Here is a 17,904-nt window from a genome sequence, read left to right as displayed (position 1 = left end):
GTCCCATTTTTGTTCTATATCATCACAAAGTATGTACTAGATCTTTAATTTCAGTTCCGACATATTAAAGAAAATCCCTCTTGTTGGAGGGGGGTAGTGTATCTTTCAATTAACAATCCCTCCTCGGTTTCTACCCTTAGATTTGGTACACTTCTTTTATGATAATTTCCCAAATATTCCATCATAAATGTGTATACTAGATTTTTTTCACATTTCTATTCTTACTGCAAAGGCTCCCTCGCATGGGAAGGATTGGGGGACAGCCCCTTTCATACCCTCCTCTCGCTGTATCAACCTCTCCTCCATGCATTGATTATGGCTACACATTTGGGTATGGACTTTTTTTTCAAAATGGTAGTTCAACCAAGAGTGGCACGAGATCATTGAATTGCAAACAAAATAATGCAAAAGCTCCATAATGTGGGAGGGGGGTACCTCCACCCACATCATTCTGTCGATTGGTCTCCCTCCATAGATGGCTTACTTACTACACCTTTTTGATACAAATTTCGAGGTATTCCTTCAAAAGTGCCTGTGTGCCAGGTCGTTGAATCTCATTTCTCAAAATACAAGAGCTCTCTCGAATGGGAGTGGAATACCCTACCCTCGCCAACGCTGCGCTTGCTGGGTTCCCATCCATATAGACTTGGTACACCTTGGTGATCCATAATTTTCCAAATATTCTCCAAAACGTATGCATCAGATTCTTAAGAAAAAAACAAAACAAAAAAACTTCGTCTTTGGGAGGAGGGTAGGTGAGATGCGCCCACACCCCATCAACTTCCGTATAAGTGATGACGCACATATTAAACAAGAGCTACACTGAAATACTGATTTCAGGTCTAAACCTGCAAAAATCCAATCCCCCACCCACATCCTCCCCTCCCCCTCCGCTTCATTCCTTTGCACCATGAACTTATGCTTTTACATATTTTCCAAGTCCCCCCCCCCCACGTGAAAACAGATCGACACCCCTTGCTCTGTGCACATACCCGACTTAGATAATTACCTGAAAAGTTCTGCGGAATGAGTAGCCACTTTTTTGGTAACAGAAATGCATGGTTTGTAAGCCCTACATTATAAACAATTATTAACTATTAACTATCGCAATATCAATATCAACATCCTCACATTTCATTCGAGGTATTTGACCTTGTGTGATTTTCATAGGTGAACGGTAATGGCTCGTTAATAAGCAGGGCCTACGAGTGCTCTCTAGAACATCATCATGTTTACCATTGGTGATGCCAAACTATTCTGATACTTTGAGGTCATTGACCTCTCGAGATCATCAGAGGTCAAAGGCAGAAACTCGTCTGTGTGCCTTGGAATATGAAGACGATGTCATTGTACACAGATATGCTTGTTTTGTACATCTTTACCATGTTTGACCTTTCATCAATGATGTCATACTTCAATATTCTGATATTCTGAGGTCGTTGACCTCTCAAGGTCATCAGAGGTCAAAGGTAGAAACCTGTCTGCTCTTTAGAATATGAAGACAATTTCATTGTAAGACAGATATGCTTGTTTTGTACATCTTAACAATGGTTACCATTAACCAATGACATCACAGATCAATATATTTTGAGGTCATTGACCTCCAAAGGTCATCAGAGGTCAAAGGTTAAAATCTGTCAATGCTCTGTGAAATCAGAAAATGGTTTCCCTGAAGTATAGATGCATGTTTAGTGAATCATAACCACATATATCATTCACAAATGTCTAAAAACATCGATATTTTGATATTTAAAGTTCATTGACCTCTTGAGGTCATCAGAGGTCAAAGGTAAAAACATGTCAGTGCTCTGTTGAATCTGGAAATGATTTCTCTGTGGTATAAATGCATGTTTAGTGCAGCATAACCACATATATCATTCGCAAATGTCTAAAACATCGATTTTCTGATATCTAAAGTACATTGACCTCTGGAGGTCATCAGAGGTCATATCAGACTTACCTCCCGATCTTAAAATAAATCTTATGGTATGTACTAACACTGGTGAAAGTTTCATGCTTTAGTCAAATTTTGCACAATTCACGTGATTTTGAGGGCTTATCTGCTCTACTAAAACAAATTACACTGAACAAGGATGATGACATAGGAGACTCACATAAATTCAGAAATGTATACACTGTAATTTCCATGACAATACCGCTTACTTGCGAGTTCACCTGTGTATAATCTATGCCTGCCTTCTTCTTTTGTTCTGCTTCCTTGAGCCCCAACTCATGCAATTTTATGGTCACTCTGCCATGCCATCATCTTTGTTCATTGCATTTTTTTTAAATTTTGAAAATATTCTTATTCTTCATCCCAATTACCATAAATTCTGAAACTCTGTCCTCAGTCTAACTAATTTATAGTTGTTTAAATGTAAAAATCTGAAAATCATCCGAAGGTCCCCTTTAACCACAAGGAAGTTCCTTGAAGTGTACTAATTACAAACCAAAGTGGCACCATTATGTCGAGTGAAGAAGTAAGCAATTGGGATTAGTGTTTGAACACGTCTTGCCATCAGGAAGTTGTCTCTCAAAATAATCATATCAGGTTCGATAGTTACAGGGTTCACATAATCTGGACAAAGCTTGAAATTAAGATCACATATGTGCTGATACCAAGGGTAAAGTCCGTTTGGGGAATGATTTTCAAGAGGTTAATAAGCATGTGCAAAGTCGAGGATGATAGAGTTTTTAGTTACAGAAGAAGAAAAAACACATTTAGTTTGTGAATATGGGTGACTCAACTGAATTACGATGTTTTACGTTACAGTCAGTTTGTCTTCTAAAAAAACAAAACAAAAACAAGATGCATGACTGACTTCTCTATCATGATCACGCACAAACCTTCGACTTTCACCTCAATACACTGCCTAGTGGCATTTACCTTTATACAAAACCACAAATGCAAACTGAATATGAAAACATTCGATATCATGTGACATAGATGTCAATGTATCAACGTGGGCCTAAAACGGACACATCAGGAATTTCTGTATAGCGCCCCTTTTGCCTTGTTGTTATAACTGGGTAGAAAGGGGACATTAACATCACCGTGTATAGTGACGTTGCAGTCTTAGTTATTGTGACCTAGTATCGGATCACCATTTTGACGTACCATCCTATCTGTAGATTTATTTGTTTGCCTGTTTTGTTTTATTTGTGTGTTTTCTCAAGTCACACTATGAAAAGGAGAATTATACATTTGGAAAGTAACATTACACCACGCATAAGGCTTGAATAGCATGCTGTCGTGCAAATTAATTCCAATACACACATATATTATGAGCATAACAGTATTCGATTAATACCGACATATAGGATGATAGAACAAAGAATTCAGAAGGAAATCGTGAAAATGGCAATTGTAAAATTAACTACGTAATGATTGATTATTCATTCAGAATATGTTGTGCCGGTACAATAACCAAAAATTAGGGAAAAAAAGAAATAAAGGGGATTTAAATGAATTGATTTGAGCATTCATTATTTCTAGACATTAATATAAAGGAAAGGCAGCTGATTGGCATAGATCAAGGCCTCGGAGTAAAATAAGAAATTAAATTTGACTTACATAACTATCTGTAAGGAACATTTCTGCATCAATGATAAACTCCAAAATTTAGTAATACTTTGTGAAGTTAAAGGAAAGAGGGGAAATTACAAATAAATTTCATTTCATATGATTTTCAAAGGATTTTTTTTTCAAATATAACATAATGACAAATAACATAATGACGTATATCATAATTATAACTACTATACTGTTTTGAGTTGAGTGCTGTGAAGTATAATTTTGATAATTTGACCTTTTGGCATGTATCATAAGTGTGTATTTTGGGTATTTATGTGTCGTGTGATTGTCAGTAAGATATTTCTTCCTGCAATATTAGCTTTGATATGATCATGAGTATACTTTTACATATACTCATGCAGAAGGTTATTAGACTCCTTATATATCTGTATAAACTGTCTATAAATAAACTCACTAAAAAAGGGCACAGAATTTCGTGTGCGGGTATCAACGGCTTTTATAGTTCGATATCTTTCTTTTTTTCCTTAAGTGTCTCAAAAGAATATAGTCCAGTTGTGGACTTTATTTGCTCAAGGAGGTTATTTCAAACATTTGGTCCATGGTGTCTAATTGACTTGTTGAGCTTTCATTAGCTTGGGATTGCGGACGTAATAGTCTTTGAAATGTCGAATTGGGTACAGGTGGACGCTGGAGTTCACAGTGTACAGGTTGTTGAATGGGTATGGGGGATTTGTAACAGTATTTGTACACGATTATCGCGGATTGTGAAATAGTTTGTGTACCTTTCCTAATACAAGAGTAACAACTGTTGAGCAGGCATATATCTTGAAACGTAAAGAAATTGTTAACATTGGTATTTTTTTTTAGAATGGAACTGTGCTTTCAAAGCATCAGCGTTTATAATGGCGGCAACGCATTATCATCACTCACTATTACAGTCGTTTTTATGAAATTACGTTTGTAATCTAGAAGGCGCCTGCCCTTGTAGCTGTCCATCGTCTGGTATGGTGGCTGCAGCGTCAATCATGGGGGTACTGCTTGCTGTTTCCATAACAGTAAATGTTCTTCAATTCTCTAGACAGAGCAGAGCGTCCAGTCAAGGTTGGTATGAATGGCTTGTTACTTGGAATCATCATATATTTTTGTTATCATTAGTAGTATTACTATCTGTATTGTTATTATCATAATTACTATTATCATTATTATTTCTTAATATCTTCATTTTGTACATTATAATAATTATGAAAATATATATATAATATATATATATATATATATATATATATATATATATATTCACAGCAGTAGATCAATATAAACTCCGTTGGAGACGTAAATTTGACGAATTTTTGCTGTTATTCTTGTATATATATATATATATATATAATATCTATTTATTGTTCCTTTCATATAGGCAATTGATAAGTCTGGGTAGGGACAGTTCTGGGTCCAGCCTGTTGCATATTTTCAAACGTACTTTTTAAACGGCACACAAGAAGTCGCTTTGTAAAACAAATTACTTTAGTAAACATTTTATGTTTAATAACAAGGAACTGATTTTTATAATGACAACATGATCTAATACTTCTACAATATGTATATCTTGTGTGTATAAAGGTGTACGTATTTCTGCATAATACATTGTTTTCTCCCTGTACATAAGTATTCGGAATTAGATAGAAAATGAATAATATACATGTATGATATTTATAGGTTTTCAAGGCCAATTTGGCAGTTTTGTCAGTCCATATGATAGAAGGTTTATTCAATTAAGCAAAACCCATCGTTATTGCAGAGACGGTCTTTCAAACTTACGTTCAATATAGCATTTCGATCAATGACATTTGAAGGTGTGGCTTTCGACTTCGTAAAAAGGGCATTTAAATTGGCTGGTACTCTACGTTCATTCAAATTCGCCATCACTCGCCAAAAAAGGGTATTTGATTCATTTGATATCGGGAATGGGCAGTCAAATTATAAACATTTTCATTCAAATTTACGCCATTTTATTTCTTTTTTTTGTTGAAAAGGTCGAAACATTTAAACATGTATTTCTATGTGACTTTTTGTTTTATCCACACAATGTTAAGCAGTGAAAGTATCATATTTTTGAGCCTATGCATGTATAACTCGAGTTTGTTGTTCTGTAACGCCCCTTTTCTCTCATACATGTCATTATAGGGTAGCTTTTATGAACCAATACTATACAGATTAACTTCATCTGTTAACAGTCATGGCAGCTCAAGTTAGATACAAACGTATGTCTCAAGAAGACAGATATGGAATCATTGAAACATTTCATGATCATAAATTTAAAGGGATCTTACAGTTCTGGTTGAGACCTAATTTCAGGTTTCTAACATTTTTTGGTGAGGTAATGAGAAACCTCTTATAAAATATGAAAGAACATGTAATTCTATGAGGAATTCAACTTTTATTTGATGAAAATTGGTTTTGAAATGGCTAAGATATCCAAATAAGAGCGATTCTAATGAAGTGTGGGACTCACACTTTATTATGATCGCTTTGTTTTACTTTGTTTTTGGATGTTTCAGTTATTCTAAACCCGATTTTCATCAAATAAACTTTGAATTCCTCTTAAAATGGTATGCTCTGTACTATATCATAAATGTTTTCTTGGTATCTCGTAGAAAGTTAAAAGTCCCATTCTCATCTCCACCAATACTGTCCCATCCCTTTAACTTCCTGGAACTGGTCGACATACTCGGAATAAAGCGCTCAACGGCCACATGCATCTCCGGACTGGGAGACTCAATAAGCACATTGTAAAAAAGAAAAAGAAAAGAAATTAACCTTGACAAAATCTCCAAATTAAATACTAAGATAAGTTATGTAATGATGCTTACAAACAAACACTATGTTGGAAAAAGATAAAGAAAGAACCAAAGCATAAACACGTGTGCTAAATTGACTGCAAAAGATGGTAAATTGGATGTCCCAAAGTGAATTCGAATGAACGAGCGCAGCATTCATACGTCATCACGTGACTATCATTTTAAACTGAATGAACGAATAACAAAATGTTGCTTGTCTTACGAATTCAATCGAAAAAAGTGTAATTTAGGATGACGCTAGAAGTAATTTGAATTCTCTAAAATAAATTTGAATGAACAGATCATAAAATTGAAAGACCGAATAAATATTGACTGCAGCAATGATTAACTAGACTGACAAAAGTGCGAAATAGGCCGGAAAAAACATATTTTTTAATAACCTTTACATACACTATAGGCATGGGATAACATTTCAAAAGTCGAACAAATCAGAGCATTATGTATAGTTGTCTACCTGAATATTCCGTAATTCCATAATGATACTAAGAATTACAGTAGTAAAATTATTTGATTACAGTAATGGAATGTTAATACAAAAATTACTTCAGGTACAACAAAGCATCAGTTTTGTTCTCTTATTTTTCTTTTAGTGAAAAGTGTGTCAACGAAACACGCAAGGTAAGAAAAGTTGACATCACCCTATTTTCCCAGCATTTCACTTGGGGATAAGAAGAGCAACAGCTTCCAGTAGATGCGAAAGGGAGGGGGGGGGGGGGGGGGTGTGAGGACTTTTGACCATGCAGAATCTCCCCCCCCCCCACACACACTCACACTCGCACGTATTTGGTTCTTCAAAATATTAAGGGGCGTGCGTTGCACATTGACTCCCTGAAACTAGCTCACACCCACCCTGTACACACAAAACAAACGAACAAACTATACCACTACTCTATAATACTCTCTGGTTTTCGCCTTTAATGAACACTTTTGTTTGATTTAACTTTAAATTGATTAAAAAAACACGTCATTATTCATATGTTTCCATCATTATTTTGTTGTTGTTATTGTTGTCCTTTCGTTCGGATGATGTATGTTCGAAACTACGTAAATAACACCTCGTCAATGTTGCCCTCGTGTTTGTACCATAGGACAGACATTCAAGGAGACGAGAACAACGCGTATGAGATGATCGAAAGCGGAAGCAAAGGCGGAGTGTAGCATTTTTAGACACAATATTGTTGTTGTTTTAGAACATTACAGCCATCACTTTAGCCAATAATTTTAGTGGAGATTTTCATTTCTTTCTTGTTTGATACAATTTAAGACAAAATGCGTCAATGTTATTACCTTTGTTTGGTCTGATTGTTCTTGGAAGGTAAAGTATCATACAGTGTGCACATGTGTGTGTGAGGTTGTGTGTGTGTGTGTGTGTGTGTGTGTGTGTGGGTGTGTGTCTGTGTGTAGGTATGCGTGTTTCTAGTTGTGATTGGCATCTTCTGAAAACATATGAGAAGTAACAAGACACTTTAATATGAGACAAGCTAAGTTTTTAACGTATTTGGTGACATCATAAGGAGTTTCTGATTAATAGTTTATAGCATAGTATTGATGTTTTCGTACCATCCAACAAGTCCGTCCAACTTGTAATTAAAGCGATAGTAGATGGGCTTTACCAAAGGTTTCGTTTTTTTTTTTTTTTTTTGGGGGGGGGGGGGGTTTCGGGGGGAGATGTCTTGAAATCTAATGCAAAAGGGACAAAAAAAAGTGTTAACTATCATCAGTGTTAACTATCATCAGAAACATGCCAGCCTCTTTCCCGTCATTTGACAGGTAATTCTGCGTATCAACCACTTGCACCGAACACCGCTGCAGTTCGAGCTGAAAACTTGACGTTCTTTTCTCGGCTTGGTTCCATCGGACTGGGGAAGTTTGGCGACGTGTGGAAGGGTGAACTACGTACAAAACGGGGAGTGGCTTCGGTAGCCCTGAGACAGATCACAGGTTATTACATTTACTGTTTTCATAAACTCACAAGATATTTTGCTCTTTTTAATTTTGGAATTTTTGATACTTTGTATCTGTGTAACAAAAAGTCAATTGACCAGAATCAATAATCAATATTTGAAGCCAACCTGTAAGAAGTACAACATTGGTTCATGATGATACCAAATGAAGTCTAGCAGGTGTCGCCTTAAGCATTTGCAATGTTAAAAATGTCATTGCACTTAAATATAAACAAAAATATATTCCTAAAAATGTGATTGAAATGGTGGAGACCTTTAGAACAAGCAGAATACAATGGGGAATGCACATTCTGTATAGGATTTCCCGGTCAATCTCATATTTTTGATATTGAAGTATAGTTCCTATTCCATACATATAGTTTCAGGCATTCCACGCTCGCAGCACTGAATCTTGAATCAAATTCGAAATCCGGTCATTCGAATTTCATATCGGAGCAATCAAATTTATGAGAGGAGGACGCATTTCAGCAATGATCATTCTAATTCATGTCAAGCTGGCAAAATGTGCCTAATTTGCCTGTATATTCCTTTTCTAGAAGCCCTACTTCAAATTTTGGAATGAACAGGTGGACCTCTACTGCAAAATGAATAAAGGTCATTATAATCCCAATAATTTTTATATTCAAAGCTTAATGAAAACGACAAATATATACACCGCCCCAAACTAACTAAATTCAGGGTTTTTTTTAATGCAGTTATTTGGAACTTGGTTACTTATTCACGAATTAGAATGACCGACGAGATTCCGTTGCCAGCTTGAGATGCTTTTGAAAGATCATTGCTAAAATGCGTGCTCCTCTCTTGAATTTGAATGCTCCCACAGTGAATTCGAATGACCGGATTTTGAATTTGTTTGCTAATTCAGTGTGGCAGCTGCGAGTGTGGAATGTGTGAAATTGAATGCTTGGAATAGGAACCTGAATGACAAAAGTTTAGTTGTGCATGTAATATCTACTGTTCGTATATATAAATATATATATATATATATCATATATATATACATACATACATATAATCATATAGACGTAATTATATGTATTGTATTCATAAGCAGAATAAAATAAGAAATACACATTCTGCACTACTACAAAATAAATGCATTGTAAAGTCCCCACTGGTCAAAATGAAAGATGTGCATGACAATATCTATTGTGTATATGAACACTATTATGACAATGATTTGTGTTGTAAGTCATGAAAGTGCGTTTACGACGGAAATAATGTTGGAATTTGTAAACCAAATGCCATTCGCCTGATTGACTTAAAAATTCAATTTCTTTTGCTAGAGCATCAAATACACTTAAACCCTAAGCTACTGGGAACATGAGGTTTGTAATATCAATGATAATTGTTTCGTTTGTTAGGTTTAAGGCACCTTTTCTCGTCATCGAAATATCTTACCTCATATATTCTGTACAGGAAATGTTCCAGACCATATGCAGATGGTGAAACATTTGCAAAAATTCCCAAACCATCAATATATTGTGAGGTGTCTTGGATACTCTGAAGAATATCGTAAGTATTATCAGTTTACCCTGACAAAAAAACCATTAAAGAATGCAATGGTTTGATCCAATCGTGGTTTCTCTAAATGTGACAATGCACCTCAAAACAAACAAAAAGTCGCCAGACATGAATTTTTAGTTAAGACCATATTCTGAAAGAGCAGACTTTAAGCTTTAAAATGATGTATAACTCAAATCAAATGGACTCTCCTAACCTATCTAAATATTGGAAAGAAAGCACAAACTCAGGAAGTGTGCGAACTGAGAAAAGAGGCTCTGAAGTATAGTGTCTATTCAAGCGCTTAATCTTTACCAAACCGTGCTGGCTGTGCGATGAATGTGACAAAAAACAGGAAATAAGCCACCAGAGTAACAACAATGAAGGGATTATCAGATTAAACTGAAATTTAACATGCCTCATTAACACATTCTGTTCATAATCAATGCCAACTTTCAAAGCAGTAGCACTATCCTTTCAAAAGTTATTAGAGTTGAAAGTGAAGAGTGTGGACAAGGTTTTTCAGAAATGAAAAAGGGATACTAAAAGACACACCTAATCACACTATTCTACCAAAAATGTTCGAGATAAACTGCTAAAAAACACACTTTCCTGCCCGTTTTATGATACCAAATTTTAGCATAATGTAAAAGAAGACCCGCTCTCTTAGAAAATATGAAAAAGTCAAGTTCGGCTAGGTTGACCCATTTCACTTATTTTCAGTCCTCAAGCAAAATCAGTGTGTGCGACTTTATGTTCGTTTTGAGGTGCACGGTCACAAATGAAAAAAAAAACCCCACAACAACAACAAACCCAAATATGTTTTTTTCTTTTAGTGAAATAAAACAAGTCAATGAATGATATTCATTATTTTGCTTAAGATATCTGTGATCGTAATATTAAAGAAAAGAAAAGAGCCAAAATTTAAGTTTCCAAAACCTTTGTATTGACTTGAAAAAATAAAAATATTGTGACGTCGCACAGGTGCCGTTGTACACGAATTTGTTTCCGGTGGGACACTGCTGACTTTTCTCCACTTTAATAACCAGTCTTCGAAATCACCCTACGGGAATATCAAGCCAGCAAAGCCCCGATTTGATGAGTCCAAGTTACTGAAGTTCGCCTGGCAGATTGCAAAAGGGATGGAATTTCTTGCGTCCAACAAGGTACCCAAGAAAAGTGAATTACAATTTCTTTGATAAAGTGAACGTAATTGGTAATGAAGACGTAGTAGTGTATTGTTTATGACATGAGTAAAAAGCTCGAGAACATCCCCGATTCAAATTTGAAATCTGTAGCTTTTAAGATTTCGAGGATGTAGCTGTCATATTACATGTTCTAATTCTTTTCTACAGAATTACCTATTCCATACCAATGCCGCGAAATACCTAGTAAAAATCCCTTTGTGGACCAGATTCAATTCTTGCTTGGCAACTTCACTGTCAACGGATGAAAGGCGAACTTAATTGATTTTTTTTTTATTCATTGGTGAATATACACTGGACCTGGTGTACTATAGATGAACAATGTGTTTTTCTATTAGCGCCTGGTCTTCTTCCAGCCAACCCTAACGCACTGATGCGATGCATCTAGAGGATCTTGCATTAGGAACCTTCTTCTTTCCTTTACCGTAACTACTAAAGACAAAAAACTATGCATCAATCAAACCTTCGTCTTTGTTTGCCTATAACTCTCTCATTGTTTCCTCACGAGATCCAAATAATATGCTTCTTGAAACTGTACGTATATTGTAGACTTAATCATTTAAGAAATTCGATTCAATCTAACAAGCTATGTTTGAATTTTAATCTAAGCACACACTCACACACATACCCTTACACACACGCACACACACACACACACACACACACACCTTGATGTGTACCTGATGACTTCCTTTCTTTGAACTTATAACCCCAAAAAGCATGTAGGGTTCCTCCAAATCTATTTTTTTTCCACGTAGTAAGTGTGATACTCTCAACACAATTAAACTGCATCCTGGCGAGTTTATCCCACACTGTGTATGTGAGTGTCTGTGTGTGTGTATGGAGGGGAGGGGGGGGGGGGGGTGGGAGTCCTCTCCACCTGAGCGTTGCTAAAGAGAATAGGTTATATCCGTCTCTGAATCCTATTTCATGATGTTTCTTATCAAAGTGTTCAGAATTTATTATCATCTTCAGATTATCCATGGACACCTGTGTGCTCACAACATTCTGATGACGGAAGACCGGATCTGTAAGATTTCTGACTATGGAATGACGTCATTTACGTCGCCCTCTGAAAGGGTAAGTATTATATTGAAGCATGAATAATAAAAGGAATTGTGTTATACCATAATTAGTGTGATTACTTACAAGAAGCAAATACCCCACGTAACAAGGGCATCAGTCTTTTTTTTTTCTGAAATGATATGAATATATCTATGATATAAAATATATCAGTACTACACACAAATTATAAAACATAATTTCTCCTGAGAGAAAATGTACTGCGTGAACCGATTTGATGCCGCATGGAGCCTCAGGCCACTCCAAAAAAAATGTGCGAAATATCAGAGAAAAGAATATGTCCACTCTATTGTCTCTTTTTATTCACTACACAGTATAAGTTCGAAAAATATCTTCTCTAAAAACTACACTCTATACAGTATCTATATTTCCTTAATTCATTAACATGAAATTGAATAAAAGGGGGGTACATATTCATGTATATATTTAAATACTATAATCTCATTGATATTTTCCAAATCGTAATTCTTTCCAGAAACCAACGCGCTGGATGTCACCTGAAGGAATGAAAAATATAAATTGGACACTAGATGGCGATGTTTGGTCTTACGGAATTCTCCTTTGGGAAATCGTTACTCTTGGTACGACACAACATACATTCATATAAATTGATATATATATATATATATATATATATATATATATAATTATTATTATTATTATTATTATTATTATTATTATTATTTCTTTAACATTCCCAAATTCATAAACCTTGATCTAGACTAAAGAAAGCGATAATATGAATTCATTTTACGTGTATTCTTCATATCACACGTATTATGACACCTAAATAGATTCCTTTGATTAATTGTTCGATATTGATTATTTGACCTATTTTACTATCAAGGCATCATTTGGGAAATGGACAGATTATGTTACTCGCTGAAAGTTGAAATTATTGATCCTTTCACCTCATGAAATATTTTGTCATTGTACATTTTGCATATAATACAAGTGTGTGTGTGTGTTTATATCCATATGAAAAATGGCACCTTACTAATACCGTACTTTGCAAAATAGATAGTTTAATGTCTTCAGATGTATAATTTGTGACCCTGAACCACAAAACCAACAAAAAGTCACCAGTCATGAATTTTTAGTTAAGACCATATTCTGAAATAGCAGACTCTAAGCTTTAAAATGATGTATAACTTAATTCAAATGGATTCTCCTAACCTATTTAAATATGCGAAAGAAAGCACACATTCCAGAAAAGTTTGAATTGAGAAAAGAGGCTCTGAAGTACAAGGTCTATTGAAGCGCTTAATCTTTACTAAGCCGTGCTACCTGTGCCATGAATGGGACACAAAAACATGATGTAAACCTCTGTTGCAACAACATAAAGGGATTATCAGATAAAGCTGAAATTGAGCATGCTGTATCAACACATTCTGTTCTTAATAAATGTCAACTTTCAAAAAAGTAGCATCATCCTTTCTAAAGTTATTAGAGTTGAAAGAGAAGGGTGTGCAAAGGATTTTCAAGAAATGACAAGGGGCCTTTAAGAAAAACCCTAGTCACACTACTCTACCAAAAAAGGGGTTGTAGAAAAACTGCTGAAAACCCACTTTCCTATTTAATTCATGATCCCAAACTCAAGAATAATGTAGAAGAAGAACATCTCGTTCAGAAAATATAGAAAACTAAAAATTGACTTGGTTGACCCATTCGACCTTTCTTGAGTCCTCACATAAAATCAAGGGAGTGCGACTTTTTGTTTGCTTTGTGATGCACGGTCACATTTAATGTGTATTTCTTTGAGACACATGATTTATACTACCTGTGAAGGAGCCTGCAATATTGGAAGAAATAGTATAAAGATCGTTAGCAACAAAATATATGGAGAAAAGAAACGAGAGACTGATAAGTTAGATGTGTATACACATGATTCTTTTCGTTTTCTCTGCCGTCTTCTCTGCTTGTTTTCAAGGAGCGAGACCATATACCAAAATGACGATGGACATGGTAAAGCAGCAGGTTACCAAGGGTTACAAGATGCAACGCCCTTCTCACTGTGGTCAAGAATTGTAAGAAAATTACCTCGACTTCCAGTTTGCTTACCGGTAGATGTATGATGTGTGTGCCTGTGTGTGTCTGTCTGTGTGTTAGTGTGTGTTTGTCTGTATTTGTTGACGAGAATTCCCATTGATTCCTGCTGCCCTGCACCGAATCAGTCTACATGCGACAGTTTAGAGACAATGGCACGCTGGTATTCAAAGACAGATCTCAGTGCAAAAGCAAATGGGTGATTAAAAGCTGTTGTTGTTTGCTTCTGTTCCTTGCCTAGATACTCCATAATGACTAGCTGTTGGGAAATGGAGCCAGCAAAGAGATGCTCTTATGACGTCATTCAGAGGCAACTTGAACCGATTATGGCAGTGTATCACGTAAGTTATCATCATTACCTTTTTTTTAAGAAGAAGCTTAGGAACCAGTCTCGAGTACGCCATTTGTAAATTTATATTACAAGGTTGTTATTTACCAAAATTCAGTTTGATCTACAATGGCACACTAAGACTTTAACTTCTTCTTAAAACAAATTCGAACCAACACGTGTAAGATTCCAATGTATTATATATGTATATATCAACAATCAAGGTGTAAGATGTTTGTCATAAAATTAATAATTTCTTACACATTAATGAGTCCTTTATAAGTTATTTCTTACATATAATTTGATGATGGAAAGTTGATGATCATTTAAGTGTCATTCCAGCAGTTGGTTTTCTGTTTAATTTGCTGGTGAAATTTACTATGCTCGCTTTACTCTTTCCAGGAATACCTGTCACTCCGGAACATGGATGAGAGATTGTATGAGTCTGTGGCGGATATAACAGTCTAGACTGAGGATCATGAATTTTTCATGGGTTTTCGTGACGTGATGATAACGCTGATAGCGTCTTCAGATGTTGTTATGTATTGTTGGATGCATGTCTGTTAATTCAGCTTCGTGTTTTAATTGACTGACATTACATCAGTATCTCTGTTATAAAAGTCCTACTGAGCTGACGAGGGACATTAGATTTTGAAACTCACTGAGCTGTGAAATAAAAAATTCCCCATCTTTGTATTCTTTTAAGTGCAATTTGAAATCTTTTCTATTAAATCCTCTCTGATATTTTTTCCTTAGCTATAAGTTTCGTCAACCTCAGGGTTTAAAGCCCCGTCACACCTGAGCGAATTTAGGGGGACAAAGGGGGACGAATGGGAAAAACGCACGAAATGCGCGCGAATTCAACGATTTCAATTAAAATTGCCTTCAAATCATCCGATTATAAACTAAAGTCAAATATAATTAACGAACGGTAAGCGAAGGATAAATATGACATGCGAAGGATAGCGATTTTTCGGTTCACTTCTTTGAGTAAATTGCGGCCGAAGGCGAGCGAAGGGTTGATATGACCCGATAACGCGAACGAACAATGAGCAATGGTTTGATATGGCGTGCGATTGGAAACGAAGACAAAAGAATATAGATCAAGCGTTCTCGTACGTGTGTGTGCGCTCCTCGGGGAGTATAAAAGCGACCAGGTCAGTCCAGATTTCAGTGCGGCCAGAGAAATCATCTACGCAACATTTACATTTAAAGGACGTCAAAGATAAACAGTAAAATCAGCCGGAAGATTCCAGTATTTTTGGCACTGTAAACATTAATGTTGGTTTTTTTCGAAAAAATTGTGCGAGTACGTGGAAGGTGATAGTCATCACGATGACGAGTTGGGTAGATATGAAAAGAGTTATTTCTTTATGAACATAAGTGCAATAATGTCAGGAAGCTCATCAATTGAAAATTTATACATAAAAATACCAACATTATAATGAAACAAATTTTTATATAGTTTGTATTTTTTGCAAGAGATTCTAAAAAGTACAGTTATGAATATTTTATGATAATCAGTGGCACATAAATCTGTAACGCTGGATGCGTCTGGAAGGGATATAGGTTAGGGCGGTCCGCGGACTACAGTTATTTAGTTAACTTGCCCAATGCCTGGTAGCCCTGTCAGGTGCGTTCAGTGTTATGGTATTTTTGTGTTATTGTATTGAGTAATTGTTTTGAGCTTTGTAATTGATTTGTATCGCATGTTTTCTGCCAAATAAAATAATAATAATAATAATGATAAAATCAATCAATCAGTTTCAGATTTTTGCTTCTACACAAAAGATCATTTGTGTGAAATAAATATCCAATATTATCAATTATTCTTAAAGCACGTTTTTGAAAAAGAAAAAGGGTATCAAGCAAAAACTGAAATGAATTGCCCCAGTTGATATCATTTTAGCAAAGAAATTAATATTGAAACAATAACAATGGAGGTGAGGTGATAACAAATCTGACGTACCCCTAAATTGACTCGACCTACCCCCTTTCCCCTATTGTATCATACCTACCATCAACATCGCACCAGATAAATTTGTAGTCACTGTCCACTATAGCCAACAGGATTATACTAAAAAGCCCTTGTAGTTGCAGCATAGTGAGCCGGACAGAGGAGGCTTTCTGATGGCCACATGCTTGCCATCAATAGCTGCCACACAGTGGGGAAAATTCCACCGCTTGTAGAATCCACCTCCAGCAAGTTGTTTCCATCCATCAGGGGTTGAAGGGGCTGTCATGACTTCATCTGCATGCTCGTCACATATGGCCTGACACACTTCCCTGGCCACTACAGATAGGGCGTTTTCAGGCACCCTCCACCCATACTGCATGTCGGAGTACTTGGTGCCAGACACAAGATGACGGAGAGTAGCTGCCAACTTGAGACCTTCTTCCAGCGGCTCCCTGTACCAGGTGTACTGCCTCCTGATTCTTCCTCTGACCCTCTCCAGGATTTCATCGTAGAGTTCAAGGGGCATGCAGAGAAATTTCTTGAAAGTCGAAGGGTCTTCTCTTCGGAGCTCAACCAACAGCTGGTCGTAGATTCCAAAAGCCCTTCTTCTTTCAGGGTTCAGCCACGTCCTTCTGCAGATACGACGTCGTCTGAAGCCTCGTCTCCATCTGAAGCGGCCTCTGATGAACTGGTGTAGGTTCAGCTGCTGATGTATAATATCATTCTGAGCCATTGCCAGTAAATACTGGACTCTGAGGCGGGCTGCATCTTCCATTTTTCTGAAGATACTTTGAAACTTTCAGGTGGAATGTTTATAAAAATATATGAGTTGCGTGGTGAGTGGCTGGTCACAGAGAGCAGCTCAGCATTCGCCAATTTTTTCGTCAGGTCATTCGCTCGTATTCGTATCACTTCGCAATCCATAGTTTGGCATAGTATCTCTTAGATTTGCCTTCGTGTATGCATCGCCTTTTAAATTTAGTAAAAGTCAATCTTAGTTTCCCTTCGCATAGAAGATGGCAATCGAAAATACGTTTGTCATAGTATCTTCGTTTCTATGCGCAAGTCATATTTAGTCATCGTGTTGCTTCGTTTAGAGTTCTTTCGAGATCGGTCCACCTTGGCAAAAGCGCGATGAGGGACTATGCGTGACTATCGTATAGCACACGAACGATTAATGAACGATTACCGCAGACTAAATAAGAGATGCGAATGACAGACGATTATTCAATTCGTCGGGAAATTTTAAACATGTTCAAAAATCCCGTGCAAATTTGAATAATCGCAAATGTTAGTTCAGAAGGTGTACGAACCCAAACACGAAGGGTAGATATGACTTACTATCAATTACCATTGAAAACGATTTTTCCAAAAATGCCTTTCGCCAGCCATCGCAAGTCATATTTCAGGCAATTCGCTCAGGTGTGA

The 17,904-nt window shown here is 36.3% G+C and overlaps 1 protein-coding gene and 1 long non-coding RNA gene across 2 annotated transcripts; both read left to right on the top strand.

Annotated features, from left to right (window-relative positions):
- Positions 1-8,208: 8,208 nt before the first annotated feature.
- On the top strand, positions 8,209-10,991 carry LOC139733440 (uncharacterized). Its single transcript, XR_011711094.1, has 3 exons — positions 8,209-8,331; positions 9,774-9,869; positions 10,842-10,991. It is a non-coding gene; the product is annotated as an uncharacterized lncRNA (long non-coding RNA).
- A 1,082-nt stretch (positions 10,992-12,073) lies between these two features.
- Positions 12,074-15,045, top strand: LOC139733455 (megakaryocyte-associated tyrosine-protein kinase-like). The gene is made up of 5 exons (XM_071644272.1): positions 12,074-12,142; positions 12,621-12,726; positions 14,076-14,172; positions 14,433-14,532; positions 14,922-15,045. Exons 1-5 carry the CDS (start codon positions 12,074-12,076, stop codon positions 14,985-14,987), a joined length of 438 nt encoding a protein of 145 aa, XP_071500373.1. The 3' UTR covers positions 14,988-15,045.
- Positions 15,046-17,904: the final 2,859 nt, after the last annotated feature.

This window comes from Diadema antillarum, unplaced genomic scaffold (genome assembly GCF_040938485.1).
Source record: "Diadema antillarum isolate AM-2024a unplaced genomic scaffold, OU_Dant_1.0 seq00000476_RagTag, whole genome shotgun sequence".
NCBI classification, from domain to species: Eukaryota; Metazoa; Echinodermata; class Echinoidea; order Diadematoida; family Diadematidae; genus Diadema; species Diadema antillarum.
This window is presented reverse-complemented; position numbering and strand designations above follow the sequence as displayed.

What these genes read in the sequence shown, in the direction of transcription:
- LOC139733455 (XM_071644272.1), top strand. Translation starts at nt 12,074, where the DNA reads ATGACGGAAGACCGGATCTGTAAGATTTCTGACTATGGAATGACGTCA. An exon ending in TTACGTCGCCCTCTGAAAGG is followed by an intron (nt 12,143 to 12,620) that starts GTAAGTATTATA and finishes AATTCTTTCCAG; the next exon opens with AAACCAACGCGCTGGATGTC. An exon ending in TTGGGAAATCGTTACTCTTG is followed by an intron (nt 12,727 to 14,075) that starts GTACGACACAAC and finishes CTTGTTTTCAAG; the next exon opens with GAGCGAGACCATATACCAAA.